Below are 24,040 nucleotides of genomic sequence, written 5' to 3' on the forward strand. Positions count from 1 at the left end.
TCCCCCACCCCCCACACTGTGACCACTCGGGAGAGATCCCCCCCCCCCACACTGTGACCACTCGGGAGAGATCCTCCCCCCCCCCACACTGTGACCACGCGGGAGAGATCCCCCCACACACACTGTGACCACACGGGAGAGATCCCCCCCCCCCCAACACTGTGACCACTCGGGAGAGATCCTCCGCCCCCCCCCCACACTGTGACCACTCGGGAGAGATCCCCCCCCACACTGTGACCACGCGGGAGAGAATGATGTACATTTTTGTCCTCAGTCATATCCAGTGCTTGATAGGGTTTTGGGTCCCTATTATCCCATTTTGTTCTCTTTGCTGCCTTTTTTCCCTTTCTTGGGTCTCTTACTTCGTTTGCTTTCAATTACAGATTCTGCCATTCTGACCTCCCTGACTACCTCCTTTTGAGGTTGCACCAAGAAAGCTTCTGTTGTTCAGTTTGTCCTACCCTCCTCCCTATCACAGACCCACCTCATTGTTTATTATCTCACTCTTTCACTTGCTGAAAACCGATTGCATTTCTAACTTCATCCATTTCAGCTGAGAGGTCACAGACCTGAACTGCTGGGTTGGGTTTTTAATTCGTAATCAAGGACCCAATGGGTCATCTGGTTCTAGGTGCTGAAACAACACAATGTGCTTTTGATGCAGTTTAGAATCAGGGAATTAGCTTGTCTTCCGGTTGGGACTTGGAACAGACTCCTAATGCTGGAGGACCAGTGGGAGGCCCTGAGTGATCTGCACACCCCACTGGCTCAGCTGGGAACTGCTGGTCCAAAGCTGGAGAGAAGGAGGAGGCCAAATAAAAAAAGGCACAGCTGCTGCTTCATAACATTAGAACATAGAACAGTACAGCACACAACAGGCCCTTCAGCCCACAATGTTGTGCCGACCATTGATCCTCATGTATGCACCATCAAATTTCTGTGACCATATGCATGTCCAGCAGTCTCTTAAATGACCCCAATGACCTTGCCTCCACAACTGCTGCTGGCAACGCATTCCATGCTCTCACAACTTTCTGTGTAAAGAACCCGCCTCTGACATCCCCTCTATACTTTCCTCCAACCAGCTTAAAACTATGACCACTCGTGCTAGCCATTTCTGCCCTGGGAATTAGCCTCTGGCTATCAACTCTATCTATGCCTCTCATTATCTTGTATACCTCAATTAGGTCCCCTCTCCTCCTCCTTTTCTCCAATGAAAAGAGACCAAGCTCAGTCAACCTCTCTTCATAAGATAAGCCCTCCAGTCCAGGCAGCATCCTGGTAAACCTCCTCTGAACCCTCTCCAAAGCATCCACATCTTTCCTATAATAGGGTGACAAGAACTGGACGCAGTATTCCAAGTGCGGTCTAACCAAAGTTTTATAGAGCTGCAACAAGATCTCACGACTCTTAAACTCAATCCCCCTGTTAATGAAAGCCAAAACACCATATGCTTTCTTAACAACCCTGTCCACTTGGGTGGCCATTTTAAGGGATCTATGTATCTGCACACCAAGATCCCTCTGTTCCTCCACACTGTCAAGAATCCTATCCTTAATCCTGTACTCAGCTTTCAAATTCGACCTTCCAAAATGCATCACCTCGCATTTATCCAGGTTGAACTCCATCTGCCACCTCTCAGCCCATCTCTGCACCCTGTCAATGTCCCGCTGCAGCCTACAACAGCCCTCTATACTGTCAATGACACCTCCGACCTTTGTGTCGTCTGCAAACTTGCTGACCCATCCTTCAATCCCCTCATCCAAGTCATTAATAAAAATTACAAACAGTAGAGGCCCAAGGACAGAGCCCTGTGGAACCCCACTCACCACTGACTTCCAGGCAGAATTTTTTCCTTCTACTGCCCCTCGCTGTCTTCTGTTGGCCAGCCAATTCTGTATCCAGACAGCTAAGTTCACCTGTATCCCATTCCTCCTGACCTTCTGAATGAGCCTACCATGGGGAACCTTATCAAATGCCTTACTGAAGTCCATATACACCACATCCACAGCTCGACCCTCATTGAATGGGCAAACCACCCAAGATGTGAACTGGCAACTGTAATCAAGAGAGGGTGTCTTCCTAAAGTGATCCAATGCAGAGATCCCCACTGCCCCCCAACCGTACCTTCCCACACTTCCTACCACATTGGCCTAGCCACGGTTGGCATGGGCTGCCCGCATTACCAACTCACGGTCCCAGCTAGCACTGGGACATCCTCAAGCCCTGTAATTACCAACACGGCCTCAATTGGCTGACATCTGAGTTTGGCACAGAGGCCTATCGCACATTTCAACTTCGTTCTAAATCCCACACGAACTTAAAGATCATGGCCACCCACCTGCTACATTTTCACACAAATTTTGTATTTATTTCAGAAATGAGGTCCACAGCCCCATCTATTCAAGCATCCTGTGGTCACTGAAAGAACCTGGTTCCAGTCTAGGTGCTGGAACTTATTATAATTATGGGAGCGACCTGAATCATGGGTGTTTGCATATCACCCTATGATGAGGCTGCCTATTAAAGTTGTTTGACATTCCCAAAATTCAAACATCCCTAGTGAGTTATACGAAGTATTTGAGAGGTGGGTATATGGTATACAGAAACTAGTTATGAAGAATATCAACTTGTGTGAATACCCATTGCCAATTAGAATTTCAGATCATTTTAAATTCCAGGTCAGTTCAGATGAACTTTTTTATTCAGTTCAACTGAAAGATCCTAAAGAGCCACAGCACTACTGTCACAGAGATATGCAGAACTAGTAAAAGGATATCACACCCTAATGTGATATTGCAAGAGTGTCCAACCATTGAGTCTGAAGTCCCAGGTTCAAGTCCCACCTGTGCTAAAAATGTGTCAGAGCTCACATAAACAGGTTGATTAAAAAATATTAGATAACAAGGTGTAGAGCTAGATGAACACAGCAGGCCAAGCAGCATCAAAGGGGCAGGAAGGCTGGGAAAAGCCTAGGCCTGAAACATCAGCTTTCCTGTTCCTCTGATACTGTTTGGCCTGCTGTGTTCATCCAGCTCTACACCTTGTTATCTCAGATTCTCCGGCATCTGCAGTTCCTGCTATCCCTGATTAAAAATATTATCCTGTTTTAGAAAGATTTTGGTTGCTCAATACCAGAATGCCTCCAAAAACCTGCTTCATTCACCGTCCTGACCTGTGATATGAGGCAGTAATCTGTTTGTTATGGCTGGGGACATATAAATTGAAGTCCAGACAGACAGCAACCTTTGATTTAAAGCAAGTTCTGGAACATAGAGCTAACACTGTCAAGAAGGCAAACCTCGGTCTCCAGGCCAGTGGAAAATTAATCCTTTCAGAGACAACAAAGCTGAAAGATAGGACCACATAGCACGGACTTATCAATTATACAGGTAAACTTCATGAGCTTTCAGCTTAGACAGAATGCACCAGTGAGAAGAGTCAGGATTATTTTTTAAAAAGGTGTTTTGGAAAGCTTTTCCTTCTGACGGAGTAATGTTGCTGTGAAGAGCTCTGGCCTGTTCTTTGGATGAGTGTTGCTGAGAAGGCCAGTTTTTATTGGTCATCCCGAATTATCCAACTCAAGCTGCTCTAGTCCATCTGGTGTCAGTACGCGCAGTGATTTTTTTATTTCTGTAAGGGTTGGACACAATGGAACTGTTGCTAAGTAAGAAAAGCAGATATCCTCCCGACTGGTTGGAGGAGACCACCATCTCTGGCTCAGAACTGAGTTTACTACCAAGTGAGGAACTGCAGCTGTATCGGACAACGTCATTGTGGGAACATAGAACATAGTACAGCACAGTACACGCCCTTTGGCCCACAATGTTGTGCCGACCTTTTACCCTGAATCTAAGGTCCATCTACCCTCCACCCCTACCTTATACTATCATCCATATGCCTACCTACTAGTCAAGACGGCTGCTTTGTCCTGAATGGTGTCTGGCATCTTGAGTGTTTTTGGAGCTACACCCATCCAGCCAAGTGGGAAGTATTCAAACACACTCATGACTCAAGCCATGTAGATGGTGGACACGCTCTGGGGAGTCAGGAGGTAGATCATCCACACGGCTATGAAAGCTTCAGCCTTATTTTTTGCACAGGTGTCCTGGGCTCTTCCATTATTGGGGGTGGGATATTTATACACTAAGTAAACTAGTAGCTCAAGAAAGGCAGCTCACCATCACCTTCTCAAGGGCAACTAGGGATGGGCAATAAATGCCTGCCCAGCAACACCCACACCCCTTGAATGAATAACAAAAAAAAATGAACAATATTAAAGCTGACAGGGTTCTGGTTTATATCAACAGCAGCATTTAGCATAAGTCAAAGGGAGCACTTTGAACTGTAACAGATCACTGGTCACAACAACTGGTTCAACCTCAGCTAGAGAATTGTGTCCAAATTGAGCAGAACACATTAGGAGGCATCTTAGGACGTCATAGAGGGTGCAGAAAAAATATCACAAGAATAATTCCAGGAGTGAGAACCTTCGGTTATGGGGTTGGTTTGGAAAACTTCGGATTCTTTTCCTTGGAGAAAAGAAGGTTAAGTGTACATTTGATCGAGATATTCAAAACCATGAAGGGTCTGAACAGAGTAGAATGGGCTGAGCAGGACAACTGTTCCCATAGTAGAAGATTAAGAACTAGAGGGCACTGATTTAATATAATGGGCAAATAAAGCAATGATGACATGAGGAAAAAGTTCTTCACAGGGTGAGTATTAGGATCTGGAATGCATTGCCTGGAAATACGATGAAGGAAGGATCATTTGAAGATTTTGGAAGGGATTCAGATCATTGTATGAAAAGCAAGAGTTGACAATGCTATAGGGAATTGAGCCTTCAGAGGAACTAACAGATCTTACAGACAGTATGAATCTTCTTCCTCTGTGCCATGCCTTTACCCCATGGTTAACAGTGAGTGCCTGGCACCTGTCCAATATGCAGGCATACAGCTATCTCCAAAGACCAGCTTCTGTGCCTCACAATGCAGTTGTGTCAAGGTTCAGAGATCTGACGTGCTCCTGAAATCCTCACTTCCTTAGGCAGTTCTCCCTCCTGCCATGTGCTCCACTTTAGAAAGCTGACTCACTGGACGATTGTTAAAAAGTCCATTTGAAAGCATTCAAACAGAACGTAGCTGACCCATCGCATTTCCAGATCTTTAAAAGGTGCTTTTCCCAGAGTATTCTAAACGTGAACGCAGTGAGGATTGATCAAGGCACTGCTCACGTCTGACAGTGTAGTAGCTTCTGAAAAACATTTCGGAACTCAGTGTTGAAGATGGTGTAGATAATGGGATTGACTGCACTGTTCACATATCCCAACCATGTGACCACACTGATCAACATGGAGCCAATGGTACAGGCTTCACACAAAACCTTCAGAACATGAACCACAAAGAACGGAGTCCAGCAAGCGAGGAACACTCCTGAGAGGGAAAGAATACAAACACTTAACACAAGTGTGGAGTCTCTTCATATCCCAGTCCCAAAAGGGGGAAGCTCAGTGTTTTTCACCTGCACACACATTGCTGCCCCCATCACATTGCGACCCAGCATTAACCATGTCCCCATCGCTCTGTGACCCCCCATCACTCTTGACCCATCACACTGTGACCCCCATTGCTTTACGATCCTATCGCACTGTGACCCCATAGCACTATGACCTTCATCACTCTGTGACCTTATCATACTTTGAACCCTATCGCACTGTGACCCCCATCACATTGACTTTCATCACACTGTGACCCCATCATACTGGGACCCCTTCACACTGTGGACCCCTATCGCACTGTGACCTTCATCGCACTATGATCCCATTGCACTGTGACCCCTTCACATTATGACCCCTATCGCACTGTGACACCTATCACACTGTGACCCCTATCACACTGTGACCCCTATTACAGTGACCCCATAACACTGTGACCCCAATACAATGTGACCCCTATTACACCGTGACCCCCTCACAACATGATCCCTATTACACTGTGAACCCCCATCACATTGTGACCCCTTCAAACTGTGATCCCATTGCACTATGACCCCCACTGCCCTGCGTCCCCTCTTACACTGTGACACCATCACAACCTTCTCCGTTATCTCTTAATCACTTTGTGCTCATTCTATTTCACTCCACTCCAATCTCTGATAATTGTTACCGCAAATACCCCCTTTCACATTCTCACTACCCCCTCACCCACTCTCCCTGTACTTCCCTCATTCTTCTTCACCCATTCAGTCTCTGTGATCCCTTCACCCTCCCCCACCCTTTCACCCTCCCACTGTCTCACTCTCCCCCACCCCCTCACTCTCCCCACTGTCTCACTCTCCCATCCCCCTCACTCTCCAATCCCCCTCTCATTCCTCACCTCATCACCTCCACATTTTACCACGCCTCCACCCCTCCCCACGCCTCAATCTCTCTATCTCAATAATCTCCCACTCGCTTCATTCACTGTCCCCCTCACTCTTCCAGCCCTTCAATCTCCCCACCCAAAATCTATTGCTTCTTTCTCCCCACTCTCCCCACGCTCCCTCTCACTCTCTCCCACTCCCTCCCCCATTCTCCCTACACTCCCCAACTCCCACCCCCCTCTCACTCTCTCCCACTCCCTCCCCCATTCTCCCTACACTCCCCAACTCCCACCCCCCTCTCACTCTCCCCACGCTCCTTCTCACTCTCTCCCACTCCCTCCCCTATTCTCCCTACACTCCCCAACTCCCACCCCCTCTCACTCTCCTCACGCTCCCTCTCACTCTCTCCCACTCCCTCCCCCATTCTCCCTACACTCCGAAGCTCCCACCCCTTTCTCCCCACTCTCCACACACTCCCTCTCACTCTCTCCTACTCCCTCCCCCATTTTCCGTACACTCCCGAACTCCCACCCCCTCTCACTCTCCCCACGCTCCCTCTCACTCTCTCCCACTCCCTCCCCTATTCTCCCTACACTCCCCAACTCCCACCCCTTTCTCCCCACTCTCCCCATGCTCCCTCTCACTCTCTCCCACTCCCTCCCCCATTCTCCCTACACTCCCCAACTCCCACCCCCCCTCACTCTCCCCACGCTCCCTCTCACTTCCCCCACGCTCCCTCTCACTTCCCCTCACTTCCTTTCTCGGCATTCTGGCTCAGACATGAAGACTGACTGTTTGGGCCATGCCTTGCCCAGTGCCCGTTGCACGGTGCCATGTAGCAGACATGGTAAGTACCCACCTACAACGATCGGAAGGACTTTCATCGCTTTCCTCTCACGGCCACTGACTCTGCGGCTTCTCATGAAGGGCCCTCTCTCTAGGCCGTGTCGCGATACAGGCCCATTCTCCTTTGGGGCTCCTGCCTTTGTTCCATCAGGTGTCTCCACATCCGAGGTGCTATCGAGCTGTGTGGTGATCAAGTCGCTTTCCGGAATGTTCTTAGCTGCACTGGGGCTTAGCTTTGGCACAATGTATTTAACCACATGTCTTTCTCGCTTGCTGGGTGAAAGATTAAAGGAGAGCGGCGTGTGATCCCAGGAAGGGAGTGTGATCCTGCGACTCTCCCCCCAGCGTCTGAGGCCCCGGAACATTCCATAGTACAGGAGCAGCATGATTGGACACGGCACAAAGAAGGAGCAGACTGAGGAGTAAACCACAAAAGTGTCATCTTCCAGTTTACAATCTGTCACATCCCGGCCAGGAACATTGTTGAGCCCAAAGATAACAGGGGAAGCCACCCCAAGAGACAGGAGCCAAGTGGCCATGATGAGAACCAGCTGGCGCCCACTGAAGTGGTTCCTGTTGTATTTCAGGGGAACGATCACAGCAATGTACCTGCACGAGACACAGAGACACTGGTCAGTATCGGCCATAGTCCCTACTCAAATTGACCAACTCCCATCCTGCTACAGCTAATGGCCGCTGACCCAAACCCTCAGCGCCATCTTCGACTTCCTGCTCCCACAGAATGGGCACTCAGTTAAACACTTCAATACCAGTCCTGACATTTGATGAAGCTCCCTCTGACAGACCAGTTCCCGAGAATTTGTGGGCCATCATTTCAAGGATTTGGGAATAATCACCAATTGTTTATCTAGACACACAAGCCTCTCAGCCAGCTCTTTTTGTTTCGGCTGCTTTCTGTTATCTGTCAGTCAGAAGCTGATGAGATTGATCAGAAAGGGATTGTTCCCTGTAATGGATGTGATTGGATTGATTCTGTGGTATAACGGAAAGACATAGTGCAAGTGATTTTCCAGAGTTTGGGTTCAACCTACGAATGGGTGCGGCAGCTTCTCATCTGCAAATACTGTGCTCACAACTTACCAAACCGGGTCATTGAAGGTTTTGGTTAGAATCAGGAAACTACAGCCGTTTGACAGGTTAAAAACAAGTAACTCGAGTCTTTGATCATAGTTTGTTAAACTAAATCCTTTGGCCATGCATGATTTAAAGGCCATGTCTTTTTATTTTTAAATTGTGCACTGAAATGAGAGAAGAACAATTTTGAAACCAGGATTATTTCACAGTTTGAAAACAAGTAACTCAAGACTCATTATGAACATTGTGGGTTACAGAAGTGGTGGCAGATGAGTTAGAGCCAGAGTTGTGTAACAGGTGGAACTTTGGTTGGCGGCAAATAATAGACTGGTTTGCAGACTAGTGACCAGTCACACTGACAGAAATCTTCTGCCTGCCAACAATTATGTGTTGGTTGTCAGGTACCCAACAGCTTGCTGCTGTGAACAAGATAGAGAGAAGCCCTCAGACCCAAACCACGCTAGGAAATCGCTCTGTTCTCTGCAGTATAAGCCACATTGAACCCGAAGAAGTTTTGTTTATTCATTGTTCAGCAGATGCTGTAAGATTAATTGGACCAGTGGGCTGAGGATTAACAGACAGAGTTTAAGTTAGATAAATGCAAGGTATTGCATTTTGATAAGACAAAGGAGGGCAGGAATTACACAGTTAATGATAGGTCCCTTGAGCGTTATCAAACACAGATACCTAGGGATTCAGGAAAGTTATGTCACAGCTAGACCGTGTGGTGAAGAAGGCGTTTAGCACACTTGCCTTCATTGCTCAGACCTGTGAGTGTAGGAGTTGGGACGTCATGTTGCAATTGTACAGCACATTGGTGAAGTCACTTTTGGAGCACAGTGTACAACTCTGATTGCCATGCTACAGGAAGGATAGTATTAAACTGGAAACGGTATAAGAATTATTTACAAGGATGTTACCGGGTCTGGAGGGTTTAGGACATAAGGAGATGCTGGGTAGGCTGGGACCTTTTTCTCTGGAGTATAGGAGGTTGAGGAGTGGCCATATAGAGATTTATAAAATCATGAGGATTGTGGACAAGGTGAATAGCAAAGGCCCTTTCTCTGAGAGTAGGGGAGCTCAAAACTAGAAGATATATTTTTAAGATGACAGAAGAAAGATTTAAAAGGGACCTGAGGGGCAACTTTTCCACGAAGGTTGTTCATTCATGGAGTAAACTGTCAGAGGAAGTGGTAGATGCAGGTATAATTACAACATTTAAAAAATACCTGGATAGGTATACGATTAGAAAAGGTTTTGAGGAACATGGGCCAAACACAGGCAAATGGGACTAGTTTAGTCTGGGAAACATTGTCAGCATGGACGAGTTGGACCAAAGGGTCTGATTCTATGCTGTATGTTTCTGTGCCTCTATATGACTTCCAACCAATAATGTAGAGGCCTTTTATCAGTGAAGCAGCTACCACGTGCTTTGTGCAAACCAGTGAGAATATCAGAAAAACATGAACATCGACCATCGAAGTGCTTTTCCCTCCACACACACTGCATTTGTTTGTGTGTGGAGATTTTAAGGGCATTACAGTTCTTTGTCAATGATTCAGAATTGTTTACCTGTAAGTCAAGTCTATTTACAAGGAATAAATACTAGTTTTTGTTAACTATAGGGGCAATTTTTTTCACAGAGAGGGTGCTGAGTGTCTGGAACAGGCTGCCAGAGGTAGTGATAGAGGTGAGTATAATTAAGTCATTTAAAAAACATTTGGACAGCTGCATGAATGGGATAGGTATGGAGGGATGTGGCAAATGCAGGCAAATGGGACTAGTTTAATTAGGCGGCATGGTCAAGTTGGGCTGAAGGGCCTGTTTCCATGCTGTAAACCTCTATGATTCTACAGAAACAGGCTCCTTTATTTCTGCCAACCTGGCTCTAGACCAGTGGTTCCCGGCCTTTTCAGTAACACAGCACACATCAATAAGACAAACCATTCCACGCCACACCCACATTTCTCACTTCATCTCAATTTGCCCTTTGGCCCCATGTTTAGAATGTTCATGTTTTAGAATCAAAAGACTGGTACCATGCTTTTAACTTGGTGATTAATTTTCATGAGTTGTAATTTTGTTCAGCTGGAACATTGTTTAAGATGAAACAATATTTGTTTGACATTGATTTTCATTACCTTTGTGCAAAATTTCACAGCACATTTAGACAGTTCACACAGCCCAGCAGTGAGCTGCACAATACTGGCTGAAAACCACTGCCCTAGAAGACAGGTAAATTGGAGAATTTTAGCTTAGGAAGTGTTATCTAGTAACGGCGGTGCAGAAATAAGACACTTGGCCCAACTGACCAATATCAATGTTTATGGCCCCTTTGAGCCTCCTCACAATCCTCTTCATCTAACATACCATAGCATACCTTTCTTTGTATTTATTGCATCCTTTCTATTCACCTCAACCATTCTCTGAGGGAACCAGTTCTATATTCAAACCACTGTCTCTGTGTAAAGACATTCCTCTGAAATTTTCTCTTGTATTTATTCATCAATATCTTTTGGCCCCTGGTTCTAGTCTTCCCACAAGTGGAAATATCTTTTCTATGTTTGCTCTATGAAATTCTTTTATAATTTTAAAGGTCTCTATCAGGTCAACCCTGGACAAAGTCACCCTAACTTTTTAAAATGTTTTCGAGCCTCTTCTTGTACATCCACATTTTTAATAGCATGGAGATCAAACACAGACTCAGCTGGTTAGTGTATACTAAGGACATAGACATATTAAGGACAAGAGTAGGGTGAGGACACAGAGCCTCAGTCCACAGGAGCAACACTTGAAGACTGTTGGTTTAATCAGATCTACATAGTACTGTCTAACCAGCTAAGCTAATGCCTCAAGCTAGTACAGTGAAGGTCCAGTAGATTGCCCTCTGCAATGAGGGGTAGCCCTGAGATGAGGAGCTGAATAAATTGGGTCCATAGTCTCTGGCATTTAGAAGAATGATGGGTGACCTCATTGATATTTACGTCCTGATTATTTTCACTGGTTGGGATCCCGGCCGGGGATTTGGGGCCAAGTATATTGGACTAAGTTGAAGAGAATTTTCTTCATGCAAAGTGTTGTGAATCTTTGGTATTCCATGCCCCAGAGTATTGTGGACTCTCCGTATGTGAATTATATTTAAGGCTGAGCCAGATCGATATGACCAATGAAAGGATATAGCGAGCAGGCAGGAAAGTGGAGCTGAACGTAAAGATGAGCAGTGATCACATTGAACAGCAGAGCACCATCTAGGGATTGTGTGGTTCACTCCAACTCCAAACTCTTATATTCTCAACTGTCCACAACTCCCTCTATACGAACATAACATAACTTACCGTCTTTTCAATTCTGTCCCTTTAGAAATGAATGCCAGTGACTATTTACTAATGACCTTTTTTAACAAGTATCACCATTTTTGGTGAGATAGTAGGAACTGCTGATGCTGGAGAATCTGAGATAACACGGTATGGAGCTGGATGAACACAGCAGGCCAAGCAGAATCAGAGGAGCAGGAAAGCTGACGTTTCGGGTCGAAACCCTTCCTCAGAAATAGGGAAGGGGAAGAGGAATCTGAAATAATTAGGGAGAGGGGGGAGGCTGAAAGAAGATGGATAGAGGAGAAGATAGGTGGAGAGGAGATAGACAGGTCAAAGAGGCGGGGTTAGAGCCAGTGAAGGTGAATGTAGGTGGGGAGTTAGGGAGGGGATAGGCCGGTCCAGGAGGACAGACAGGCCAAGGAGGCGGGATGAGGTTGGTGGGTAGGAGATAGGGGTGGGGCTTGAGGTGGGAAGAATGGTTAGGGAGGCGGGGACAAGCTGGGCTGGTTTTGGGATGTGGTCAGGGAAGGGAAGCTTGTGAAGTCCACATTGATACCCTTGGGCTGCAAGGTTCCCAAGCGGAATATGAGTTGCTGTTCCTGCAGCTTTCGGGTGACATCGTTGTGTCACTGGAGGCGGCCCAGGATGGACATGTCATCTAAGGAGTGGGAGGGGGAGTTGAAATGGCTCACGACTGGGAGGTGCAGTTGTTTGTAGCAAACTGAGCATAGGTGTTCCGCAAAGCAGTCCCCAATCCTCCACTTGGGTTGATGTAGAGGAGGCCACAATGGGAACAGTGGGCACAGTATGCCACGGCAGATGTGCGGATGAGCATCTGTTTGATGTGGAAGGTCTTCTTAGGGCCTGGGATGGGGGTGAGGGGGGAGTGTAGGGGCAGGTGTAGCACCTCCTGCGGTTGCAGGGGAAAAGTACCAGAGGTAGTGGGGCTCGAGGGGAGTGTGGATCGGACAAGGGAGTCACAGAGAGAGTGGTCCCTCAGAAGGCGGGTAAGGGTGGGGAGGGAAAAATGTCTTTGGCAGTGGGGTCGGATTGCAGATGGCGGAAGTGTCTGAGGATGATGCGTTGGATTCGGAGGTTGGTGGGGTGATACGTGAGGACGAGGGGGATTCTGTTTTGGTTATTATTGAGGATAGGGGGCGTGAGGGATGAGTTGCGGAAAATGTGAGAGACATAGTTAAGGGCATTTTCGATCACTGTGGAGGGGAAGTTGCGGTCCTTGAAAAAAGAGGACATCTGGGATGTCCAGAAGTGGAATGCCTCATCTTGGGAGCAGATGCTGCCGAGGCAAAGGAATTGGGAATAGGGAATGACCTTTTTGCAGGATGGTGGGTGGAAGGAGGTGTATTCTAGGTAGCTGTGGGAGTCGGTAGGTTTGAAATGGATATTGGTTTCCGGGTGGATGCCAGAGATGGAGACAGAGAGGTCCTGGAAGGAGAGAGAGGTATCAGAGATAGTCCAGGTGAACTTAGGTTGGGGTGGAAGGTGTTGGTGAAGTGGATGAACTGTTCGAGCTACTCGTGGGAGCACGAGGCGGCGCCGAAACAGTCATCAATGTAACGGAGGAAGAGGTGGGAGATAGGGCCAGTGTAAGTACGGAAGAGGGATTGTTCCACGTAACCTATAAAGAGGCAGGCATAGCTTGGGCCCATGCAGGTACCCATGGCCACCCCCTTTGTCTGTAGGAAGTGGGAGGAATTGTAAGAGAAGTTGTTGAGGGTGAGGACAAGTTCAGCCAAGCGGATGAGGGTGTGAATGGAGGGGGACTGATCGGGCCTGCGGGACAAGAAGAAGTGGAGGGCCTTTAGGCCATCTTCATGGGGAATGTAGAGGTATAGGGACCAGACATCCATGGTAAAGATGAGATGTTGGAAGTTCTGGAGGAGGTGAAGAGCTTGGGTGGTGTCATGGACGGAGGTAGGGAGTTCCTGGACCAAGGGGGAGAAAATGGAGTCGTGATTGGTGGAGATAAGTTCGGTGGGGCAGGAGCAGGCGCAGACAATGGGTCGACCAGGGCAGTCAGGTTTGTGGATTTTGGGAAGGAGATAGAAGCGGGCGGTGAGGTGAGACTCACTGATCTCCATGCACACAGACAATAGAACCACCAGTTCAATTGGGACAACATCAGAATCCTAGGACAAGCGAAACATAGACAAACACAGGAATCCCCAGAGGCCCGGTTCTCCACCAAGAAGGCCATCAATAAATACATAGAACTAGATCCTATATTTACACTGCTGAGAAGAGAAACTGGAAATGTGGTAATCAAATGCAACAGACCCCAAAGTTTAGATACCAGGCAGGAAAACACAACAGCGCTTCATCAGAGGCTGCACAGATGATGTTACCCAGCAGGGTAATGAAATGTTTGCAAATGAACAAACCGTCTTGGCTAGCCAACCAATCACAGCGCCATTCTGATTCCTCCGTGCAGATTATTTGTGTAAATTGTGAGAAATAACAGTTCCAATGCAATCCTTGTAGAGCAACATTTGCCATTCCAAGTAATTGGCATTAATACGATAGTTTTCTGTTCTGCTTGCTATCCATTCTGTTTGTTCCTTGCTTCATGTATCTGGCCTTTGCTACATGCTGACTGCACAACTCATTGAAAACCTTTCAATAAATCCAGACACATTGCATCAACTACATCACCCTTATCTACCATTTCTGTGTTTCTTCAAATAATTCAATGAAACTGATCAAGTGTAATGTTCACTTTCAAATTCTGTTTTGGATGCTCAATTGTATACTCAGTTTCTTGATGTGGGACTTACTGGAGACAGCCTACAGGTGAGGCTGACAGGAGATGTGAATGCTTATACAAACCTGTCAACACTGATCGCACAGAGGTTGAAAATGGAAGCTGTGCAAAGCATCACATCCATTGTCATTAATGCATCACACAGGAAGATGTTCAGAGTCCAAATCCCTCCCTGAAACTGGAAAAAAAAGATGCATTGAGATTGAAACAACCCAAGTAGCACAAACACAGTCAGTGGGACATTCACATTAACATGACAAGTGACTGAGATAAAAGAACAAGGCATGTCCAAAATAGAGGCCCAACTATTTAATGGTAGTCAGGAGCTAGCATCTATTATCTTCTTTCATTCCTACAACAAGAACAAAAATGAAGCTTCGTCATGGAACCTTCTGGAATGGGAAGGTGGAACGTGCTGCTAAAACTTTGGTAGTTGCTGGACATTAGGAATGTCCCAGGCTGGTGGAATCCGACAGGTTACACACAGTAACAGCATTATCCAAAACCTTTCTAGGTTCTATTCCTTGTTCCTGGTCATTGGAGGGTCCTTGCATGCCTAGCCATGTCCTGTACATGGACAGCTCTTGGGCAATGGTCAGTGTCTCAAGTAAGGGCAGTTCGCAAGTCAGTCAGGGCAGGAGATCATTACAAATGTGGCTGGAGAGAGAAAGCTTTGAAAGACATTGTGGTCAGGGGATTAGATAAAGTGGAGAGAAAGTGAGTAGAAAGGAAAGAGATATTGGAGATCATGAAAATGGGATTGAAGAGTCCAATGCTCTTCTTTGTTCTTGTTGTAGGAATGAAAGAAGATAATAGATGCAGAGCAGTTGGGATTGGAGAACATGGAGAGAAAGGTTATAGCTGAAGGATCTAATTAGAAGCTGGTTAGCTGTAGGTTACCAATGAAACATAAGTCTGATTTCTCTGACCAAATGAACTTCTATTTTGAAACTTCCCATTTTTAATGCATCTGAATCATTGGTTACTTGGTTGTTGGTGGGCAGTCTCCTTGGTATGTATTGGGGCAAAGTAAATATATTTCAGCCACTTCAATGTCATTTTCTGTGAGGTTATCTTTGTGAGATAAGGGCATCAGAGCTGTAAGACTTAATATTGAGGCGTGCCTTAAGCACTACCCTATACAACAATGTTATTTAGACTCAGTGTCAACACAGCTTAGGATCTTTACGAAGTGAACAGTAACATCTAGGTCCTCCTCATTGTCTCTGTCCAATGTCTGTTATTTCAATGTAACCTATAACTAGTTGCTAACAAAATTTAAACTATATCTTGTTAATGACAAGGCTCTTCTAGTTAGACTAGTCAGTGGTTTATATCCCTCACACTCAACCAGCTCCCTATATTTAAATGGGGCCGTGGCAGAAGCCTACCTCATGGTGATGTTCAGACTTGGATTTGCTGTAAATACACCAAACTCATACATCCCTTCCTAGCTCCATTCCATAGCCCTTCTGGTTTTCTCTTTTTTTGTTTATGTATCTGCCAGGTACTTTACGTTTTACCTGCTGTCGCTCCCATCTGTCTTTCTGTTCTGTACCTGACCTGGGTAATTTTGCTATGATAGTGTAGTGGGAATTTTATTCGGTATTTAATCTGTGCTGTACCTGCCCTGGAAGTACCATTGATTAATGAAGGCACTTTAATGTAGCCTGCTTACAGCAGACATGTAGTCATTGTCACTGCGAATGTTTGGCAGAACACCCAAAAAACTTACATAGACATATATGTATATAGAGACGTTAAACATTTTAAGCATTTTTGTCAATTTAGCACAGATTAGCCCTCATCACCTCTGGTAATCATGGCATTTGTGTTGCTAACTAAGGGGAATAATTGCTCTCTCTTTTATTGGAGTTTGTCATTGCTTGGAACATAGGTGGCACAGGGTGTAAACAGCCCACCATCAGTCTGGTCTGAGTGCTGTCCAGATCTTGCAGTAAGTAGGCCAAGCTGCTTCAGTATCTGCGTGGTTATAAATGTAACTAAACACAATACAATTGACAACAAACATGCCCAGCTCTGACCTTAGACTAGAGGTAACAGCATTGATGAAACAGTTGAAAATGGTTAAGCATTACCCTGAGCATTGCTCATGAATCATTTCATTGGTGATGGTACAGATTCCTTACCTCAGTGTACATGAAGAGCGGCAGGACAAGAACAGCAAGAAGTAAATCTGCTACAGCCAGGCTGACGATGAAGTAGTTCGTCGCTGTCTTCAAGGATCTCTCAATCAGCACGCTGAGGCACACCAGGACATTGCCCAGGATGATGGCTACTATTAGTGGCACACCAAACACAAGTGCAAGGTAATTGTGCTGAGAACTGCCAACCCCATGAGTCCTATTCACCGTTCCATTGGACATGGTCAAATAATCAAGTCCTCACTGTTAATGCCACACTTCAGGACCATCTGAAAAGAAACAAAGCATTCAGTTCAGGCTAGGCCAATGCATGTTAAGGTAAGGCAAGTTGGGGTAATTCACATTCGGATATTGCACGTTGGGATATTGCCAACTGGGGCAACCCACAATGAGTTAATGCAGATCAGGATAACAACATTAGGGTAGCCCACCTTGTGTATCTCATATTGGGGTAATGGATAACACACAGTGGATATTACACAATGAGGTATCACATAGTGAGGTATCACACAGTTGGATATCACGCAGTGTGATATCATGCTGTGGGATATCACACAGTGGGAGATACACAAGGTGGGAAATCACACAGTGGAATATCTATCAAACAGTGAGGTATCACACTAGGATATCACACAGTGATATTTCACTGTGGGACACCTGGATGTTGTCACTGTGTGATATTCCGCAGTGTGATATCATACAGAATGATATTACTAAGCATCCTGTGATATGAAGCCAACAACTTATCGAAAGACCAGAGGGTACAGTCAGAAAGAGGGCCTTCAGTTCATTGCATGCTATTTCTGAAAACCACCTCAACCGGGGGAACAGAACTTGAGTTCATCTCTTAGGAAGACCATCCAGAGAAAACAGAGACGCAGAGGAATATGTGTTGGAGTGCCACTTATTCCCCATTCAACACATACAACTCTACAAGCAGTTCTCCCTCTGCTTTGACTGACCAGGTGAAACCTTTCAGGCCCACTCCCAGAAGGAGGTGAAGGCTGCACTGTTCCAATCACCATTCCTCCCTATTTAACCTGGATCCTGCCCACTGTCACGTGAGCCACTTTTGTTTTCGGCTGTTCAGGCTTCTGTTTTTTCATTAAATGTCCAAATGTCCCAAGTAGTTCAACCATCCAGGTTTTCACCTTTTCACTTTTTTTCCAAGTATAAACATGTCCTGGGGTGGAAAATCTATGTGACATTTTGTTCTTCAACTGTAAGCACTCAATATGTCACATTGCATTGAACACAGTGGGTCAGTACCCCTCCCACTTAATCCTCTTGTCATATCCAAAGGAGCTATCACTATCTTATTGGCTCAGTGGCTCCATGGCTGATGACACCTTTTAAACAATGTAAACATCAACATCCTGGGGGTTACTACTGACCAGAATCTGAACTGGTCTAGCCATAGAAATACAGTGGCCGCAAGAGCAGGTCAGAGGCTAGGAATACCGAAGTGAGTAATTCACCTTCTGACTCCCCAAAGTCTGCAAGGCGCAAGCCCAGATTGTGATAGAATACTCCTCACTGCCTGGATGAGCACAGCCCCAACCACCCTCAAGAAGCTTGACACCATCCAGGGCAAAATAGTTTGTTTGGCATCACATCCACCAGCATCCACTCCCCCCACTACCAATGCTCAGTAACAGCAGTGTGTACTCTGCAAGATGCACTACAGTTCTTCACCAAGGCTCCTTAGACAGCACCTTCCAAACCCATGACCACCACCAGCTAGAAGGATAAGGGGAGCAGATACATGGAAACACCACCAATGCAAGTTCCCCTCCAAGCTGCTCACCGTCCTGAATATATCACTGTTCCTACAGAGTCATTGTGTCAAAATCCTGGAAATCCCTCTTGTAGCAGCATTATGGGTCCATCTACAGCATATGGACTGCAGTGGTTCAAGGAGTCATCTGATTGTCCCCTTCACAAAGGCAGCTAGAGATGGGCAGTAAATGCCAGTGGCACTCGTGTCCCACAAGGGAATAAAAGAAAAGGTGCCAACTCAGTCTGGGCCTCCATTCTTCAAATGCCCACTACCGGTCACCCAACATGGCCATCGTCAGGAACTCCCACCTCACAAAGTTCTACAATGTGACTTGTTTTGACTTCTGAAAATGTAGTTGCACTATTTAATTGGGGAAGGTGTAGTTTAAATGCAATTGCCAATTTGGGGCACATGGGAGAAGTTACTCCTATTTGTACACTGAAAGATCTAACCTTGTCTCCTACTGTAGAAGTTTTACCTTTGGGTTTAATCCAAGGAGTTCTGATAACTGTGACTGATGGAGTTCTGGAATTAGTGTCTCTAAGCTTAGTACCTAATGTGCGATTCCTGCCAATGGGCCTTTCATGGATACCACTGCTCAGCAGGTCTGGCAGCATGTGTGAAGAAAATGTCAGAGATAACATTTCAGGTCCAGTGACCCTTCCTCAGAACTTCTGAGCATTTTCAGCACCTTCTGTTTTTGTTCCTGATTTACAGCATCTGCAGTTCAAACGGTCTCTATCATGGATTTCACTGATTGTTTTTCCTGCTGTGCCAAAGAGTTAAAGACTTCCATTTGAAACGGATGGCCAGCTTCAAGACAAGAACAGAAACACATGTTCTTTTCCAAAGAATCAACAGTGTTTCTGCTTTCCTAAGAGGCAGTGAGAGAAACACAACCGGGGGAGAGAAAGAGTCAACGTTCCTGCTCCTGATCATTCACCACTGTCCTGGGTTAGGGAGAGGGGATGTCAGACAGGGTTGTTGTTCTTGATTCTATAAGTAAGTGGGAGCACTTTGAGAAGGGAGAACAAAATATTTTTGCAAAAAAAATGCAAAACTTGTCAAATGGATTATAGCTCAAATCACAGCCCAGCATGACACCCCCACTGTCACGTGTTATTGTCACACTGTTGTCTCATGTTGCTTTCACATGCCACCTCTCTCTCACCCAACACTGTTGCCACTGTTCATTCTCCTCACTTGCATGCATTCCATTTCATATGAAACACTCACAGGCAACACAATCCTTTTGATCACTTTAATAGGAAGAATGAGGAGAGGCAATTTAAACTAAGTAACACAGAATGAAAAGGATGCAACAATACAGACAGCAGGGCTGGGGGAATGGTATTGATGCACATACACACATACTTCAAGGTGACATGAGACAAGTTGAGAAAACTTTAACTGAAGGTATTGGGTTCCTGAGATTTATCAACAGACGCATCGGCTACAAAAGCAATGAAATTATGCCAAATCTTAACAAACCACTGGTTAAGTCTCAATTGGATTATTGGTTTCAAATCTGCACCCAAAGAAAACCAAGGATTTCATGTGGTTTTTGGGTGGATTTCGAAAGATGGGATGAGGGTTCAATTATGTGGAAATAATAGGAGATGTGGTTGGAGAAGAGAGAAGAACTGGCTCACTTTAGAGCGGAGCTGGTGAAGGGGAGCTTTGATACAGCCATTCAGGATCATGGAACATGTTAAATAGGCAGAAAATGCTTCCAGTGGCAGAGGAACTAAAAACTATCAACACAGATTCAAGGAGACTGGCAAAAATGGACCAGGGGGAATAAAGCACTTTTCCTTACACAGTGCATTATTATGATGTTAAATAGATTATCTGAAAGGCAGCAGATAGAAACATAAAACAGGTATGGGCCATTCAGCCCATTAAGCCTGCTCTGTCATTCAATGTGAAATCTAGTTCTGTGAAATCATGATCCTGGCTGCTAACCATTTCAATACCTTTATGTATCCCGTTCCTAAAACCCCATGCACCATTAGTAACCAGGAATCTATCAATTTCACAATATACATTTCCACTTAGCCTTGTATTATCCATATATTCAGAAATATTACATTTGGTCCCCACTTTTGAGCTATTGATAAATATTGCGAAATGCTGGGGCCCAAGTCTTGATCCTTGTGGTACCCCACTAGCCACACGACCTGCCAACATGAGAACAACCCTATCGTTCCTACTCTCAGTTCTCTGTTTGTTATCCAACCATTAATCCAGGCCAGTAAATTACCTCCTATTCTGTGTGCTTTAATTTTTCTAACCAGCCTCCCGTGAATAACTTTATCAAAAGCTTCCTGCAAATCTAAGAATGAAATGTCCACTGACTTTGCTTCATCAATTCTGTTGGTAACGTCTTCAAACATGATGTCTTATATCAAACATAATTTCTTATTTGTGTATCCATGCTGACTATGCTCAGTCAGATTACTATTTTCCGAGCGTCTGCTTATCACATCGTTTATAGCAAAGTCTTACAGATAATATAAGGCTAACAGGTTTGCATTTCCTTGCACTCCCTCTTGCTCCCTTCCTGAATGATGGAGTAACATTTGCTACTGTCAAATCCATAGGGATTATTGTAGAAGTTATAGAATTTTGGAATAAATCACCATTCTAGCTCTATAACTAGTTCTTCAATACTCTGGAATGTAAAATATCAAATCCTGGAGATTAATCAACTTTCAGCCCTATTAATTTCTCTAGGTCAATTTTCTTACAATAATGTTAATTTCCTTCAACTCCCCATTCTCCCTTATCAGTTGGATCTCTAGTTCAAGGAAATATCTGTATCTTCCTGACTCAAAACAGATCATTTAGCTTCTCTGCTATTTAACTCCAGCCCATTAGAAATTCCTCTTACTCTTCCTGTAATGGACCCACATTTGTTTTAGTCAAAGGTTTCCTTTTTACATGCCTAAAGAAGCTTTTACTATCCATTTCTCTGTTCCTTTTTGCTAGATTGTGTTTATATTTTATTCTGCCTTTTCTTATCAGTTTCTTTATCCCCTGTTGTTGGCAATCTAAAAGCCTCCTAATCCTCACATTTACTGCTATTTCTGGAATTGTGTTAGGCCTTTTCTTTTAATCTTATATAATCCTGAACTTCCTTCGTTAGGTATTGTTCACTGACCTTTTTTTTTGAGCTTTTGCACCTCAAAGAAAGAACAGCAACTCTGGAAAGAAAGTCAAAAGAAACATGGAAGAGAAAACATTTATAGGACTTTACGGAAAGAGGGGGATTAAGGAGGTAGCTCTACAAAGGAACTCATCTTAATATGAACAGCCTCCTCCTATTCTGACATCCTCTAATTCCAAGCGGAGTGTGAAACTGTAAATTAAAGCCAGTTGGTTGCATGGTTCTGTGGGAGTTAGCTCAGCTCCCAGACTGAATTGGGTTGATAAGATATCAATAATAACAATAGTTAGGAGAATATCAATTGAAACACAGATGATAATAGCCTAGAATTTCTCAAAGGTTAAGCTGCAATTTTTAAGGAAGGTTCCTCCATATGACTAAAAATACGGATTTAAATCTCCACAAACATTAACATAGAATAAGCTACAGCCTCCTAAGGATGCAGCCTGTGAAGAGTGAGAGGGAAGCAAAAATGGCTCATAGAGAAGCATTAAAATACAGTCTCGCAAGCACACTCAGAGCATAAAACAGAGACCCAACCAAACAGTACCAATGTTTGACCAGGAGGCACACCCACTGACCGCAGGAGGGCTGATAGTAAGTGAAGATTAGGGTGAGGGTCTTGATGCAGTGTTTACAGCTACAATCTGTCTGGGACCTGAAACATCCAGACCCTCTCTGTGTCTCTGATAAAATGTATAATCCCAAGTTAGAACCAGTTATAAAAAGATGCAGAATCTTTGAGTAAACCTCAAAAAATTTAGATTAATGTTTGACATATTCTGTCCACAGCAGTGATAGAGAGTGTCTGCTTCTGACAGGCCCCAGCAGAGAGACCTACTCCCCACAGATTCCAGCCAAGATACTAAAACCCCATAGACTCTAGCCTGAGGTATTGATTCCCCACAGACCCCAGCAGAGATACTTACTTCCCACAGACCCCAGCAGACATACCGATTCCTCACAGACTCCAGCCTAGGGTCCTACACCTCACAGACTCCAATAAAGACTTCCTGTTCCCACAAACGTCAGCTGGGTAAACCTTCTTCTGCAGCGTCCCTTTTCCTTCCCCCGCTCTCTGCCTCCCCCTTCTTCCTTGTCTCGCTACTGTTCACAACCTCCAGCATCAAGTACCTGTCCCCACAGGCTCCAATGGGAAGTACTTGGCCCCTCAGCAAATGCAATAGAGTCGAGGTTTACAGGATCTGTGAGCTGGGGCCGGTTTAGAACTCTAATGAAACTATTGCAGATCCACAGGTTAATCACAGACCAGAAATCTCACCAAAGTTCCTTTTGCAGATTAAGCTGTAGGAAACTGATGCTTAATGGAAGTGTGTTCTTCTGACAATGCCCATCATCCAGGAGCTGTCTGCAGTAATGCTGGGCACTTAGTGAGTGAAGCTTTCTATCAGTGCCGTTGGAGCAAGTGCTAGATAGTGCTGCCAGAGACCAGGAATATTCACAGCTTGATAGCTCCTCCTACTCACCGTATGTGCAGAATGCTAGCTAGCTATAGCTTGCCCTCCCTCAATCCCACCCTCTGTTTTTCCCTGTCTTTCTCCATCTCACTTTTACACAGTCTCTCTCTCCTCATCACTCGGTCTCTCTCTCTCCCTCTCATTTTGTCTTTACCCTTCCCTCTCATTCTGTCATCTCTCTCTCCCCTTTATCTTCTCTTTCTCCTTTTTCTTGCTGATTTTGTCTATGTTTATGCCTTGCTCTCCCTCCCGCTTCCCTCTCCATCTTTGCCTTTCTGTCTGCCTCCTTTTTGCTTGCGTCTCTCTCCTTCCCTTTCCTTCTGTTTCCTCCTTCATCCTTCATCCTCAGCCCTTTCCTCTTCTACCTTTCTCTGTCCATCTCCCTCCTCCTTCCCCCTTTTTATTTACCTCTCCTTCCTTCCTCTCCCATTCCACTTCACACTTTCCCCGTCTCGCTTATTCTTTCACACACAACAGGTTCTTCTGGATGACCAGGAATTCCTGTCCATTTCACTTATGACCTCGGGATGAAGTTGGTCTTTGTCATATCCACCAGACCAGAAGATGATAAATCATCAGCATGCTGCTCATCTGTGGAAAAGTATTGAGTGGCGTGTAAAACAGGGAACTGATCTTTTGTCACTGAAGCTCAGTTCGACTCAAACCAGATGTGACTGTCCAGATGTAAAACCGCTTTCATTTTTTTAAAATTCCCCTAATGATGGATGGAAACCACCAGACCTCAAAATAAGAGAATCACCAACAAAAACAGAAGTTGCTGGAAAAGCTCAGCAGGTCTGGCAGCATCTGTGAAGGAAATAATCGGTGTTAACGTTCCGGGTCCAGTGACCCTTCCTCAGAACAGTTCTGTTGAAAGGTCACCAGACCCGAAACATCAACTTTGATTTTCTCTTCATAGATGCTGCCAGACCTGCTGAGCTTTTCCAGCAACTTCTGTTTTTGTTCTTGATTTACAGTTTTCACAACCCGTTCCGGTTTTAAGAGAATCACCAGCCCTACAACCCTCTAGCATGGTTGATGAAGT

At 45.2% G+C, this 24,040-nt stretch overlaps 1 protein-coding gene across 1 annotated transcript in view; it reads right to left on the reverse strand.

The window, feature by feature from the left end:
• Nucleotides 1-5,180: 5,180 nt before the first annotated feature.
• The window catches only part of drd4-rs (dopamine receptor D4 related sequence), a 29,085-nt gene continuing 10,225 nt past the window's right edge, over nucleotides 5,181-24,040 (reverse strand). The window contains exons 2-5 of the mRNA XM_048554658.2: nucleotides 16,554-16,837; nucleotides 14,469-14,581; nucleotides 7,223-7,818; nucleotides 5,181-5,435 (exon numbers count right to left, since the gene is read on the reverse strand). Of these exons, the coding sequence (XP_048410615.2) occupies nucleotides 5,233-5,435; nucleotides 7,223-7,818; nucleotides 14,469-14,581; nucleotides 16,554-16,790 (1,149 nt within the window). The 5' untranslated portion in view covers nucleotides 16,791-16,837 and the 3' untranslated portion in view covers nucleotides 5,181-5,232. The remainder of the gene's footprint in view (nucleotides 5,436-7,222; nucleotides 7,819-14,468; nucleotides 14,582-16,553; nucleotides 16,838-24,040) is intronic.

This window comes from Stegostoma tigrinum, chromosome 25, assembly GCF_030684315.1.
Source record: "Stegostoma tigrinum isolate sSteTig4 chromosome 25, sSteTig4.hap1, whole genome shotgun sequence".
Taxonomy (NCBI): Eukaryota; Metazoa; Chordata; class Chondrichthyes; order Orectolobiformes; family Stegostomatidae; genus Stegostoma; species Stegostoma tigrinum.